Consider the following 15,000-nt stretch of genomic DNA (forward strand, 5'->3'; position numbering starts at 1 on the left):
CATCAGACTAAAGATAAGGAGATAGAGCAGACAGAACCAGAGAGAAAGAGAGCGAGATCGAGAGAGACAGGAAGACATAAAGACCCCCCCCCCCACACACAGACACATAGAAAATGAATTACTCATTGTTTATATTGAATACATACAATACTGTATACATTAAACAAACAATATCCTTCCCTTTCCCTTCCCAACAGGGACATCAGCTCCCCCTCTGTGGGGGTGACCCCTCACACCCCCCTAGAAGAGGAGACTCCCCCTTTGGAGAGACAGGGTGCAACCCCCTCCCTAACCCCCTCCCTAACCTCCACCCTGACCTCCACCCTGACCTCCCACAACAACCAGCTGTGGCCCCACTGCGGAGCCCCAAGCCGGGGGCCCCGACGGCGCCGCTGCACCCAGGGGCCCCCCCGGGGGAGAGCAGGAGGGCCCTGGACGGGGGGATCAAAGGTGGGGGCCGCGGGAGGGGAGGGGTTTCCAAGTGGCAGGAGGCTGGACGTGACACGATTCAGAGGGGAGGGTAGCTCCGTCGAGCGTTCAGGCTCCACCCCTCCACACCTCCCCCCGACTGTCCCACGCCACCCTACTCCACACCTGGACGACAACACCTGCAGGACACTTCAAAGCGGCCAGAGGAGGAGGAGGAGGAGAAGGAGGAGGAGAAAGGGTGGAGGGGGTGGAGCAGGAGCTCACCCGAAGGCTCGGCCCACTCGAGGGAATTAGGCCCACGTGGAACAAGCTATCCTGGATAAGGGGCGGTTGCGCAAGCCATCCATTACATCGTGTCTACGTCCATGTGAGCTCCGTCACGTCTTCGGTGTCATGTGTCAACGGACGCCCACTGAATCTCTCCCTTTCTCTCCGTGCGTGTTTCATCATGGAGCCATTAAGTGCTTTGAACGATATGTTTTCCCAAGGTTGCCACACAACGCCTACACAACGAGAGGGTGCGTCTGCCTTGAAGACTGCCCGGGCTCCGATCGCACGCACACACGCAGGGGCGGGGGGGGGGGGGGGGGGGGGGGGGGGAGGGGGGGCCAAGAGCGTGACCCTAACTCTGACCCCTCCAACAGCTCGGTCTGTTTCCGCGCTGGAGAAGGCAGAGCTACGGCGCGAAAGGAATCGTTGCAATCGATCAACGAGAGCAAACTTCTACACGTGCACTGTTCGAAACGAGGGGAGCAAGTGACATATCACTGGGATTATTACCTGGCCTACCAAAGGTATCACAACACCCTGACCCCCTGTCAAGCAGCTGTTCACACACAGAACAGCTGCTTGATGTTGTTTGATTGAGGGGTTGAAGAAGAAGACAATTTTGAGTTAAGCTACCTTGATGCAGTCTGTTATGAAGGATGTATATGCATAATGCAATCCGTATAATTATATAAAAGAACAAATAACAACGAATCAAGCGGTTAGGGGTTTGGTTTGTGTATGGCGATACATGCACAAACGGTCATGGTGATGGTGCCGCTAGACGTTTCACTATTGGGGTCGATGATTGATTGACCCGATCTGATTAAAACACCACTCAATTAGGTTGATTATGTTATTATTATTATGAGGTTTGTCCATTCCAAGACAAATATTTTCCCTACGTACATTTCTGGTTAATGTAATTGATTAATAATTGATTAATCAGTTTCTTGTCGAGGCCACATCTGATTAAGCGGAGAGTGAGATCGCTCGTGGATAAGTATAGCCAGTCAGAGCATGACTTAGCTAGCTGGCTTGCTGGAAACTTGGAAACCAAAAGAGTGAAAGGCATGCTTTGAAGCAAGCACAAATAGGGCTCTATAATTATAGACCCAATCGTATGGAGATTTTCTGTGCGGTTTGGATTTGTGTATGGTTGGTAAACACACACACACAGACACCCACGTACACACTCACAGTTCTAATGACTTTACATGCAATTAATGCTTAATGGAGAGTTTTTCCCGTCAATCAAAATTGTCCTTCCAAACAAGAACAGAAGAGCTTGACCCTAAACATGTCCAAGTCTACAGAAGGCATATTTACAGACTGTTCATAAGTAAACGTCTGAATGGGGCATGTACTGTGTGTGTGTGTGCATGTGTGTGTGCGTTTGTGAGTGTGCGTGTGTGTGTTTCCTCATGCGTGCGTGCACGCATGTGTGTGTGCATGTGTGTGTGTGTGTGCGTTTGTGTGCGTGCGTGCGTGCGTGTGCGCGTGTGTGTGTGTGTGTGTTTGTGTGTGTGTGCGTGTGTGTGTGAGGCCAGGCTACCTGGTCTCTAGCGGGCACTTGGAGCAGACAGGTGACCACGGAGGGGCTGGAGAAGCTCTTCTGGGGCTGGCTCAGAGGACACATCTCCCTCAGGGTGTAGATGAACACCTCCTGCTCCTGAGGGGGGCCAAGAACACGCAGCACAACACACGCATGATAAACCCACACACACAAAAGGCATCGTATGCGCACAAACCTTATACGCACACACATGGACACCCATGGAAAAACATGGGGCCGATACGGACACACACACAGCCACAAAGACAGATACACACACACACACACACACACACACACACACACACACACACACACACACACACACAAGACATCTTATACGCACAAACTGTAAACGCACACAGATGGACACACATGGAAACACATGGACACACAGACCGCCATATAGGGAGAAACACACACACACACACACACACACACACACACACACACACACACACACACACACACACACACACACACACACACACACACACACACACACACACACACACACACACACACACACAGACAGTGAGACACCTGGGCCTGATGCAGCATCATGCAATCCTTCATCATGCCCATCTGCTCCCACATTCAAAATTGCTCAATAGCCCGTCAAGGCTGGCATTCTTCTTGTATATTCTATCATTAACGCACAAACACACACACACACACACACACACACACACACACACACACACACACACACACACACACACACACACACACGTGTGTACCTGAGTGGCGACCCACAGCATGTTGTCCATCTTCATCTGACAGCTTAGGGTAGAGCCGGGGTTGGCCATTCGCTTCACCTCCACCTGGCCCTTCTCCACGTTCACCACGCTGTAGTTCCTGTGACACGTACACACACACACGCACACACACACGCGCACATAACACGCACGCACACACAAACGCACGCACATCAATAGCCACACGTGGTGGTCCCTAAGCAAGGCATCAACGGTACAGCCGAGTGGGAAACAAACGATAAATATCAGTGACAGCAGTCAGTTGTTGTGGAAAAACTGTGATTGCAAAATGATGAATAAAAATATTCAGCAATATGGAGCAAGAATAGTTGAGCTCTGATTGTTATGGTTGTTTTTGAAGAAATACTTTCTGGATTTCAGTGGGGTAAGGGAAAGTAAAAAAAAAAAGCAACAATCCCGGGCCCCGTTCCCAGGGTGCTGTGAAGGTTCCCAGGCCTGGTGAATGAGTGAATGGGTGAGTGAGTGAGGTTGTAAACAGAGCACAGGTTAACTGCAGGGAGATGACCCAATAGGAGGCAGCGGGGGTCATTAGCAACATCTGTAGCACATGAAGAAAGATGCCTTTATGGCGCTGAGATCGTAGTCAAGGGGTGCATACGTAAGTGTGTGTGTGTGCGTGTGTGTGTGTGTGTGTGTGTGTGTGTGTGTGTGTGTGTGTGTGTGTCTGTGTAATTAAACTCTACACCTTGGAGTCATCCCAGCCATGTAATGTGTGTATGCGTGTGTGAGCACGCAAGTGTGTGTGAGAGAATGTGCGTGCTTGTGTGTGTGTGTGCAACAAACATATAATTTGCTTAGCAATATTGAGATTAGTACAGCATATGTAATGTGGCTAAAGCCCCTGTCTAGACCTGATCTCAAATATGAGAGCTACACCTGCCATTCAGCGTAGGTCTACAGGGAGCGTGTGATTACGGTGGTTCCCTGGTCCACAGGCAGCTCTCACCAAAGCACGTCCACGTGGTCCTGTGTTGTCTCTGTAGCGCCTCACAGATTACCCCTCAAATGTAAAGGCTGGTACACAGACCCCTAAATCCCACAGCATATGCATACGAGTATAATGAAAATCACAACAGTGTGTCTGTGTGTGCGCGCACGTGTGAGTATGTGTGAGAGTGTGAGTGTTTGCGCTTGTGTGTGTGTGTGTGTGTGGGTGTGAATGTGTGTGTGTGTGTGTGTGTCGAGGCTGTGTGTTTGTGTGTGTGTGTCTAGGCTGTGTGTGTGTGTGTGTGTGTTGTGTCCAGGCTCTCAGGGAGGATACAGTACACATGTTTTAGGGCTTGAGCAACGGTACCATTAAGGGGTCATTACGCTGGCTTGATGTAAGCACTTAGACAGCAGCTGCCAGTTCTCGCTCATTCACCACTATGGGAACGGGACAGGAACAGACTCCCCCTTTACTACCATTAGTGTCTCCCCATCCCTCGCACACACACACACACCACGCACACCTTTATGACTGACGGACGTGGAAATGGTTGTTGGCGAGAAGCGATAGTCTCGATGAATCTCGCGACTGAAAGGAATGAAAGCTTTCGTCGGACCAACTCCTGTCAAAACTCAGGAATCTACTGGCTTTATGTCTGACATTTAAACGGAATAACTTCCACTGCATCTCGTTAAATCTTCCGAATGTAAACGAGCCCTTGCCCATAAATCGTATCATTAAATGTCCCCTTTATTACGTTAGAAAGTTTTCAATCCATCAAAGGAAACCGGGGGTGTCCGGGAGATTTGCCAGATTACTAAAACTATTGTTCAAAATAATCCCCCAAAAATATTCAAACTCCCCAAATGACTCTATACTCTAATATGATTTTACCGGGATGCATACCATAGGCCTAAATGGACAGAAACAATCCATATCCTATTCCATTCACCTCACTCAAGGACAACTGTTTACATTTCCCAGTCACTGCGTTTCCAGTTCCCGTTGCTTTTCCTCCCAGTGACGGGCGGTGAAGAGGGGGCATTCATTCAGCTCCGTGTCCGGCCCCCTTCCGACTCCCTGAGTGCTGAGAGGTAGCGCTGTGCTCCGCTGGCTAGCCTAGCGCCGCCGCCGCGCTCTGCTGCGCTGCTGCTAGATGATGCTAAATGTAGCTGCACGACTGGCCGCCCTTCAACTGAGAGGCACAGTCACACACACACACACACACACACACACACTCACATACATGTCAAGGCTCTCTGCACTCGTCCTCTACACCCCCCCTCTGTGGCAGCCCGCATCACGTTAAAGCCCTTCATACTCAATGCTTTTAGGAGAGCAAGCGCTAGGTCGGTAACCAAACACACAACCTTGCTCCACGACACCGCATCATGCCTAAAGAACAGGCCTGATACCTGGGGTCCCCCTCGCCTCATCATACCCCAGAACAGGCCTGATACCTGGGGTTCACCCTGCCACATCATGCCCCAGAACAGGCCAGATACCTGGGGTCCTCCTCACCACATCATGCCCCAGAACAGGCCTGATATCTGGGGTCCTCCTCACCACATCATGCCCCAGAACAGGCCTGATACCTGGTCTTCCCCTCACCACATCCAACAGCGTTTCCATCTGGACCAGTCTTAAGGGATATTTTAAAAAACAAAAGCACCAGGATCTCCTGGAGGAACACCAAACCCTAATTTATCGTTTCTATTAGCAGATGTATTCGATTGATCCACTCGTTGTTTGTTGTAACGACTTATGAGCACTTTATAATACACAGAATATATCCTTTGACTCCTATATTATCCTATAGTTACGCATCAAACAACGCCTGCCAGGCTAACTCGCTGAACAATCGGCAACAGTTGGGGGTATTAAGAACAGCAAGGATTAAAGTCTTCCTCCAGCAGTTTTACAATGGCAAGTTTCGTTTTTCTGTTTAATCCAAAACGAGGGTGACAAGAAACAAAGCCCAGCTGTGGTGAGAGCGACGTGGCCACCTGTCGTCCTTGTCTCCATCCCAGAAGATCACGCTGTGTCCCTGCAGGTGGGCGAGGAAGAGCTGGGCCTGGCTGTCGCAGCTCAGCAGGTACCGCAGGCAGGGGAAGCTGGGATCCTGCATCTGCCTCACACACTGCTGGGCAGCGAGTCTCTGCATGAGGACGCGCACATATAAAACACACACACACACACAGGGGGTCTGTTTTGGCTCGATACATGTGTCATCTGAATTTGTGCACGTCTACGTGTTTGTGATGTGTCCTTTGGTCGATGTTAAGTACAACCACCCCAGATTCTCTGCTTGGGTGGTTCTCTCCCTGTTTTTCTTATCTGCTCAAAGCGTACACACGCATGCAAACACACACACACACACACACACACACACACACACACACACACACACACACACACACACACACACACACACACACACACACACACACACACACGTGTGTGTTCTACTGAAGTTAGAATGTTGCTAGATGTTGTTTTACTATGAAGATTAAAATAAAGTAACTACCAACATTTCAAGATTATCACCCAATGTATCATGCCATGACATTAAGCACGTTGAGTCAGATTAGATCATACATTTAAAATAAGTAAACGGAGCAAGAAATGAATTTGCAGACATTTTACGATTTGTGGTAAAAGCTAAGCTAGAACTCGAGTGTTAGCGACTGAGAGAGAGAGCAGAATAGATCACATCCTGCCCTCATCTTCATACACCACTAGTCTTTCCACTTAGAGCTGCTCTGGCTGTGTAGGAGGCCTATGAGAGTTTGGATCTTAGGCAATATAAAGTTTCTTTGCTTTAGTCAATTGATTGAAATATTCGGCTCCGTCGACCACGGGCTCTCCATATTTTGTCGGCGTATAAATCAACGTGTAATGCTAATCTTTGGCCATCTGTTCTGTGTTTATTTATATTCATAAGGCCACTGATTAAGGCAGGGGTCCGTGAGAGGGAATATCAATCAGAATAAACGAAAAAGGCAATTTATCTTCTAAATATTACCTTTGGGAATGGGGTAGGGGATGTGAACAGGAGCAGTTAACAGTAAGGGAAGTACAAAAAACGTTTGCCTCCCCTTGTCTTTTTCCGCCCAGCATACACTGTGTTAAATGCTAAGCTACAACCTAAAGACAGTGGCCCTCGAGTAAGACATCTCCTCGTCCACCACATTAGTGTTGCCTTGGTCAACTCAACAGTGAAGGTGGTGGGGGCACCATATTTTACCGAAAGTCCTAGAGCGGACGGGAACGGTGATTTGTGTGATTTGTGACTCATAAACATGTGGGAGAAGGAGGGAAAAGAGGAGGCCCCCTGTCCCCTCCTAGCTCCGATGCCCCTCACACACACACACACACACACACACACACACACACACACACACACACACACACACACACACACACACACACACACACACACACACACACACGCGAGTAGAATATAAAACACATTCAAGCAAAAAGGTTGTTTGCAGAACCTCCGTCAAAGACGACAACATCATTAAAGTCACCCAGTAAACACCTGGCAGCCACATTGCTGCTCGTTGGCAACTAAATCAGAACACCAGGTGCGGGGCATCGATCAACCAATCAGCTGACCTTCTCGGGCTTGGTGTCCCAGCACTGGCTCATCAGGCCCTGGAGGCAGTGGAACTGCACCTCGGTGGGGCTCCCCAGCGCCGGGCGGATGCCCTTGGATAGCTTCTTGGCGATCTGCAGCTGGTGTTGGCCAAGCGCCGGCCGGCAGCCCGATAGCAGCTCGTACAGCACCATGCCGTAGGAGAACATGTCCACCTTCAGGGAGCCGGAGAGGGGGGGGGGGGGGGAGAGAGGAGAGGACGTCAGGTCGGGCTGAAGCGATTGGACTCAAGGTTGAGCCGGTCTCGCAGCGCCGGAGGAAGGAAGCCTTCAGGAAACTGCGATCGGCTCGGCTGGCGCGCGCCAAGCGAGCGCTGAGCGGTACGTCAGCGAGGCCAGGTGGAGAGGGAGATGGCGGCATCGGTGTGGAATGTGAGAATGCTTTTTCTGCCCACATACCAAAGTGAATCAACAAGATCACTCAACGCCAAATGCTAAACTACCCAAAGCTAAAGTTATCAGCCGGATTAGCCCGTCACTGAAATTAACCCTGCCACTGAAGAACCGGTTCCTGCCACTTCAAGAGTCCACGAACGAGCCTGCCCCCCTTGCACCCCTGAGCCCCGAGATGCGTCCGGACGGACAGTGCGGACAGAGACGGAACATGAACCAGTCGCCATGGAGGCGAGCTGCGCATGCCTCGGCCACCTGTGCACCCCTGACCCCTGAAATGTGTCCGGACAGACGGTACGGACAGAGATGGAACAACCAGTCGCCATGGAGGCGGGCTGCGCATGTGTCTGCCACCGTCCAACAAGGGCCCATCTCAGAGGAAGCAGATGAACCAGACACTCTGATTATAGGAGACTCAACCATCAAGGATATAACCGGTAAGAAGATCAAAACATGCAACAACCTTAAAGCCTATCAACAACACCATCAGGATGGGTCTACTTAATGTTAGGTCTCTTAATAACAAATCATTTTTAGTTAATGATTTTATTACCACCTCTAAACTGGATTTTATGTTTTTAACTGAAACATGGCTGGAACAAAATAACAGTGCAACCGTTCTGATAGAGACAGCTCCTCCCAACTATAACTTTTTTGATGCATGTAGATCTGGAAAAAGAGGTGGAGGGGTCGCTGTTATATTTAAAAATGATTTTCAGGGGAAACAGATGTTATTTGGTGATTTTCCATCATTCGAATACCTTTGTGCTGTATTGAAATGCTCCCCCAGAGTTCTCCTATTAATTATTTACAGGCCACCCACATACTCTGCAAATTTTTTCGATGAATTCACAGAATTATTGTCTAGTATCTCCACAGACTTTGACTGTCTAGTTATAACTGGTGACTTCAATTTTCATACTGATGATTTGAATGACAAGTGTGCAAAAAAACTTTTTACCATTTTGGACACATTTGAACTGTCCCAACATGTGAAAGAGACTACTCATTGTAAGGGCCACACTCTAGACCTGGTTATCACAAAGGGCCTCAATGTTTCTGATCTCTCTGTGACTGATCCTTCCTTGTCTGACCACTTTTGTGTTTTCTTTAATATATCTTTTATTCCCAACATACAGACAAAATCAAATACTGTCAAAAAACGGTATATCAATGAAGAATCGTCTGTACTTTTTAGAAAGGCCATCTCCTTACTACCACCTCTCAACCCATGTTCTGCTGATGATCTTGTAGAAAACTTTAATTTGAAAATTTTGAAAGTCATGGATGTCATTGCACCTTACAAGGTTAAAACGATTTCTGGAAAGCAAAAGGCACCCTGGAGAAAAGCTGCTTCTGTAACAGCACAGAAAAAAAGAATGCAGGAAGGTTGAACGCATCTGGCGTAAAACAAAACTTCATATTCACCATGATATCTACAAAGAGAGCCTCTGTGCCTACAATTCAGACTTAAAAAGTGCTAGAGAAACATTTTTCTCCAATATCATTAAATCCAATAATAATAATGCAAAAACCCTATTTGCAACTGTTGACAGACTGACCAACCCCCCAACACAAATTCCACCTGATCTCCATTCCACGCAGAAATGCAATGAGTTTGCAGCTTTTTATACTGATAAAATTGAAGGCATCAGACGCGCCATCAATATCTCCACTTCAAACAAAAATGTTGGACTACCACCCTGTTCAGGCAAAAGTAACATGGCAGGGATGGCATGCTTTAATGTTATTGACTCTAAAACTCTTGTGGAAACTGTTACACAACTAAAGCCATCCACCTGTTGCCTTGATTCTTTACCTACCAACCTCTTTAAGAATGTTTTTGACTGCCTAGCAATAGACATATTGCAGATAGTTAACAACTCTCTCCAGTCAGGCAACTTCCCAAAAGCCCTGAAAACTGCAGTTATTAAACCCCTTTTAAAAAAGCGGAGCCTAGATACCTCTATTATTAACAACTACAGACCAATATCAAATCTGCCCTTCATAAGTAAAATCATTGAGAAAGTTGTCCTCCAGCAACTTAATCACTTCCTGGCATCAACTGGTTGTTATGACACCTTCCAATCAGGATTTCGACCCCTGCACAGCACTGAGACCGCCCTCATTAAAGTTGTAAACGACATCCGTCTTAACACAGACTCTGGCAAAACCTCAATACTAATGCTTCTAGACCTCAGTGCTGCATTCGACACTGTAGACCATACAATACTTTTGGACAGGTTAGAAAACTGGGTGGGGCTTTCAGGCACAGTCTTAAATTGGTTCAGATCCTACCTACAAAATAGGAACTACTTTGTTTCCATCGGCGACTTTGTATCAGAATCAACCAACGTGATGTGTGGAGTCCCACAAGGTTCGATCTTAGGACCCTCTTTATTCAACATCTACATGCTCCCACTAGGGCAAATCATGCATAATAACAATATTGACCATCATTGCTATGCTGATGACACGCAAATCTATGTATCGCTATCACCAAATGACTATCGGCCCATAGATCTGCTGTGCCAGTGCATTGAGCAAGTGAAAGACTGGATGTGCCGAAATTTCTTTCAGCTAAATGAGGATAAAACAGAGATAATTGTATTTGGTGCTAAAACGGAAAGGCTTAAAGTAACCCAACACCTTCACTCTCTGTCCCTGAAAACCTCAATCAAAGCCAGAAACCTAGGGGTTATCATGGATTCTGATTTACATTTCGAAAGTCACATCAAATCAGTTACAAAATCTGCATATTATCACCTTAAAAATGTAGCAAGACTTAGAGGGCTCATGTCCACCGAAGACTTACAAAAACTTGTACATGCCTTTATCACTAGTAAGCTTGATTACTGCAATGGTCTCCTTACAGGTCTCCCAAAACAAACTCTAAGGAAGCTTCAGCTTGTTCAGAATGCTGCTGCTAGAGTTTTAACAAAGACCAAAAAATTTGAACATATTACACCAATTCTTAAATCGTTACATTGGCTTCCTGTAGGTCAGAGAATTGATTTCAAAATCATGTTGCTAACCTATAAATCCCTACATGGTTTAGGCCCAAAATATTTAACTGATATGCTTCCACTACATAAGCCTTCTAGAACACTAAGATCTTCTGAGACCAATCTGTTAATTATCCCCAGAGTAAACACGAAACATGGGAAAGCAGGATTTAGTTACTATGCAACAAATAGCTGGAATAAACTCCCTGAGGATTTAAGACTTGCCCCAACTCTGAGCACCTTCAAAACAAGATTGAAGACTTTTATGTTTGCTTTAGCTTTCTGCTAAATCTTAAATACTTTACCTTTATTTTACTAAAATGCCTTTTTAACTTTCCCTTTATTTTCTATTTTTACCAGAAAAATACATGACATTTGCTGAGGTTGTTTGTTGTTTGCCTTTGGTTCTGGGCTAGAGTCCTAGAATATTGTAATAGATTGTCCTTAAGGTCGGGTTGTGGTCCCGACTTGGGTTCCAGAGAGTCTGTTGATCTGATCTTAAATAACTTTCAATTTAATTTTCTCACTTTCTTAAATACATTGCACTTTCCTTTTTAACTTTCCCTTTATTTTCTATTTTTACCAGAAAAATACATGATCTGATACCAGAGAGAAAGGATAAGGGTTTGAGACCAATAATCACTGAATATACGAAGAATTGTGTTTAACTCTTTTGAGAAGAGGTGTATAAGGGTTAGAGTCCTGAGTTAGTATAAGGGTTAGAGTCCTGAGTTTGTTTGTATAAGGGTTAGAGTCCTGAATTTGTATTTGTATAAGGGTAAGAGTCCTGAGTTTGTATTTGTGTAAGGGTTAGAGTCCTGAGTTTGTTTGTATAAGGGTTAGAGTCCTGAGTTTGTATTTGTATAAGGGTTAGAGTCCTGAGTTTGTGTGTGGGTGGAATTCTGAGACCGAGCTCCGTGGGAGACGTTTCCAAGTTCTGTCTGGGTTAGAGTCCTAGAATCTGGATTGGAGTTCCAGAGAAAGGACCAAGTTCCTTTAGGTCGGGTTGTAGTCCCGACTTGGGTTCCAGAGAGACTGTTGATCTGATCTTAAAAATTGCACTTTCAATTTTACTCACTAAAAAGCCTTTTTAACTTTCAATTTAATTTTCTCTTAAATACATTGCACTTTCTATTTTACTCATTTCTTTGCATATGTTTTCTTTTACTTATCTATTATTTAATTTTTTTGTATGACAATGTTTATATGTGAAGCACTTTGAGTCTGCCTTGTGTATGAAAAGTGCTATATAAATAAAGTTGCCTTGCCTTGCCTTGCCTTGCCCTTGCCTCGTATAATCCAAAGAATAGCCTCGTGAAATATAAAAGTGCCTTTTCAAGAAGGGTTTCACAATACGTCAGCAGTCGGATCAGATGGCGGGTGTTGGAGTCACTCACTCCGCAGTGTTCAGTAAACAATAATCAATGTGTGGACGGAGTAAACACGTGAATCGGGTTTTAATTGAGGGGTCGATGGAGGTGCCCCGAGGACAGATGCTCACTTCCAATTCTGTGCAGGAAACAAATACAGAGGGGAAGGCCTTCAAGGGTGTCCTTCGAATAAGAAGAAGGAATTAACAGAAGACTATTCTTCATGGAGTTCCTTGAACTGTGTTTTTGAAGCTATTCTCACACCGTGGCAACACTGGGGAGGGAAGAACCCACTCTTGAGGAACAGGCTGAAGAAACCAACCGGGTTTGTTTACTGAACGGGAAGAAAGGGGACTGCAGTGAGAGCAGATGGATTTGATCGTTGTGTTTCCCCGTGTATACATCCTGCCCCTTGTTAAATAAACTGCTGGTGTTTACTGAAGCGCCCCAGCCACCCGGCGTCCCTATAGCAGATAACCAGAAAGGTCATTGGCTCAGTCGAAGGCACTCAGCGTTGGTACTCTCATGTTATTCATCCGTTGTGATCATTGGCTTGACAATTTCCCAATATGTTTTTGCAATACACAAGCCAATACATTACCTAGCCTCTTGCAGAGGACGCGATAATGCAATTTCCCAGACCGGGACTAATGAAGCACAATCCAATACGGCTTAATCCGCACACACAAACACAGACACACACAGATGCGCACACACACACACACACACACACACACACACACACACACACACACAGACACACACACAAACACACACACACACACACACACACACACACACACACACACACACACACACACACACACAGACTGACACATACACACACACACACACACACACACAAACACACACACACACACAGACACACACGCAAAGGATTTGCTCCCAGTTTCCATAGATTATGTTATCATATAAGCAGATTAGTTTTTGGGTCAAGCCAATCGGGAAGCCGAAACACCCCACCTTCTCATCGTACACGATTCCCGGGCGGATCTCGGGGGCCTGGTAGCCTGGGGTCCCCTCCACACCCAGAGCCCCTTCATGGAAGGACTGCCGGGAAATGCCGTAGTCAGACAGCTTGATGTTGACCGGGTCCGTCACCTGGCAGAGTGAGACCAAACCAGGGTTATGAACAGGGTAAATACGAGGAGCCTGGCGTAATAGAACCCTGTTGGCTATGGCAGTCTTAAGCTGTGGGTCTATAAAATCGGTGGCGTCCATGTTTGATTTAGTGTACTTTCAGGGTCCTAACGTGAAGGTCATTCATGGGCTCGTCACCCACCTCCAGGGACCAGACCAGGATGTTGTCCGACTTGAGGTCGCAGAAGATGATGTTCTTCCTGTGCAGGTAGGCCAGACCTGTCGCGATCTGATAGGCTATCCGGAAGGTGAGCATGTGACCCAGAGGCATGTACCTGGACCCGACGCGTGCGTGAGAGACTGCTTCAGATCCAGAGGTGAAAGAAGGAGAGAAAAGAAAGAGCTGGTTAAAACCCCAAATATGTATCTAAAATAAATAGTAGCATGAACTATATAGCAGGACCATCTAAATGAAAAGTTGCATGTTCAGTCTGCCCCTTTTTCCTCCACACACTATCCAAAAGCATTTAATTGTTCCTTAATTAAATTAACCAATCACCTCTCTCCCGCCACTCGCTCTCTCTCTCTCTCTCCCGCCACTCGCTCTCTCTCTCTCTCTCTCTCTCTCTCTCTCGCCACTCGCTCTCTCTCTAGCTACTCGCTCTCTCTCTCTCTCTCGCCGCTCTCTCTCACTCTCCACTCTCTCCCTCTCTCTCTCTCGCCGCTCTCTCTCACTCTCCACTCTTTCTCTCTCGCCGCTCTCTCTCACTCTTCGCTCTCTCTCTCTCTCTCTCTCGCCGCTATCTCTCTCACTCTCTCGCCACTCTCTCTCTCTCTCTCTCGCCACTTGCTCTCTCTCTCTCTCACTCTCCGCTCTCGCTCTCTCTCTCTCACTCTCCGCTCTCTCTCTCTCTCGCCGCTCTCTCTCTCGCTCTCTCTCTTTCGCCGCTCTCTTTCTCTCTCTCTCTCTCACTCTCCGCTCTCTCTCTCTCTCTCGCCGCTCTCTCTCTCTCTCCGCTCTCTCTCTCTCGGCATTAACGGCCATCACTCTGCTCGTGAGAGGAGAAACCCCAGAGACTGAGGAACCCACCTTTGTCCTTGCAGCTCTCCTCCAGGACGGTGTTGAGGCTGCCCAGCGGGGCCAGCTGCAGGGCGAAGCACAGCGGGTGGATGCTAATGCCCACCAGCGCCACGATGCACGGGTGCTGCAGCGAATGCAGCATGCTGGCCTCCTGCCGGAACTCGGAGAAGCTGCGGCAGGCGTCCACCGACTGCAGATGGCGGAGCATTGTGTCTGGGGAGCCAGGGGGGGGGGAGGAAGGGTCAAGGAAAGAGCCTGGGAGGCTTTACTGGGACTTTAATAATGTTTTTAGACATTCAGCTTCTGTTGAGATAAATCTTTTTAGGTAAATGTTTCAGGATCTTTGAGCGCCTTGGAAGGCAATGTTTTTCTTCTTTTAGCTTATGTTTAGTGAACGTCTTTTATATCAATGTTTCAGGATCTTTGAGCGTC

General features: G+C 47.2%; 1 protein-coding gene across 5 annotated transcripts in view; it reads right to left on the reverse strand.

The window, feature by feature from the left end:
* The window catches only part of lrrk1 (leucine-rich repeat kinase 1), a 70,717-nt gene that overhangs the window by 13,235 nt on the left and 42,482 nt on the right, over positions 1-15,000 (reverse strand). For 4 of the 5 annotated variants that reach the window (XM_030376629.1, XM_030376626.1, XM_030376627.1 and 1 more), the window contains 7 exons: positions 14,578-14,781; positions 13,690-13,850; positions 13,371-13,508; positions 7,580-7,774; positions 5,965-6,116; positions 2,992-3,109; positions 2,252-2,368 (listed from right to left, as the gene is read on the reverse strand). In XM_030376629.1, coding sequence (XP_030232489.1) covers positions 2,252-2,368; positions 2,992-3,109; positions 5,965-6,116; positions 7,580-7,774; positions 13,371-13,508; positions 13,690-13,850; positions 14,578-14,781 — 1,085 coding nt within the window. The remainder of the gene's footprint in view (positions 1-2,251; positions 2,369-2,991; positions 3,110-5,964; positions 6,117-7,579; positions 7,775-13,370; positions 13,509-13,689; positions 13,851-14,577; positions 14,782-15,000) is intronic. The other variant, XM_030376628.1, reaches the window with a different exon arrangement.

This window comes from Gadus morhua, chromosome 14, assembly GCF_902167405.1.
Source record: "Gadus morhua chromosome 14, gadMor3.0, whole genome shotgun sequence".
NCBI lineage: Eukaryota > Metazoa > Chordata > Actinopteri > Gadiformes > Gadidae > Gadus > Gadus morhua.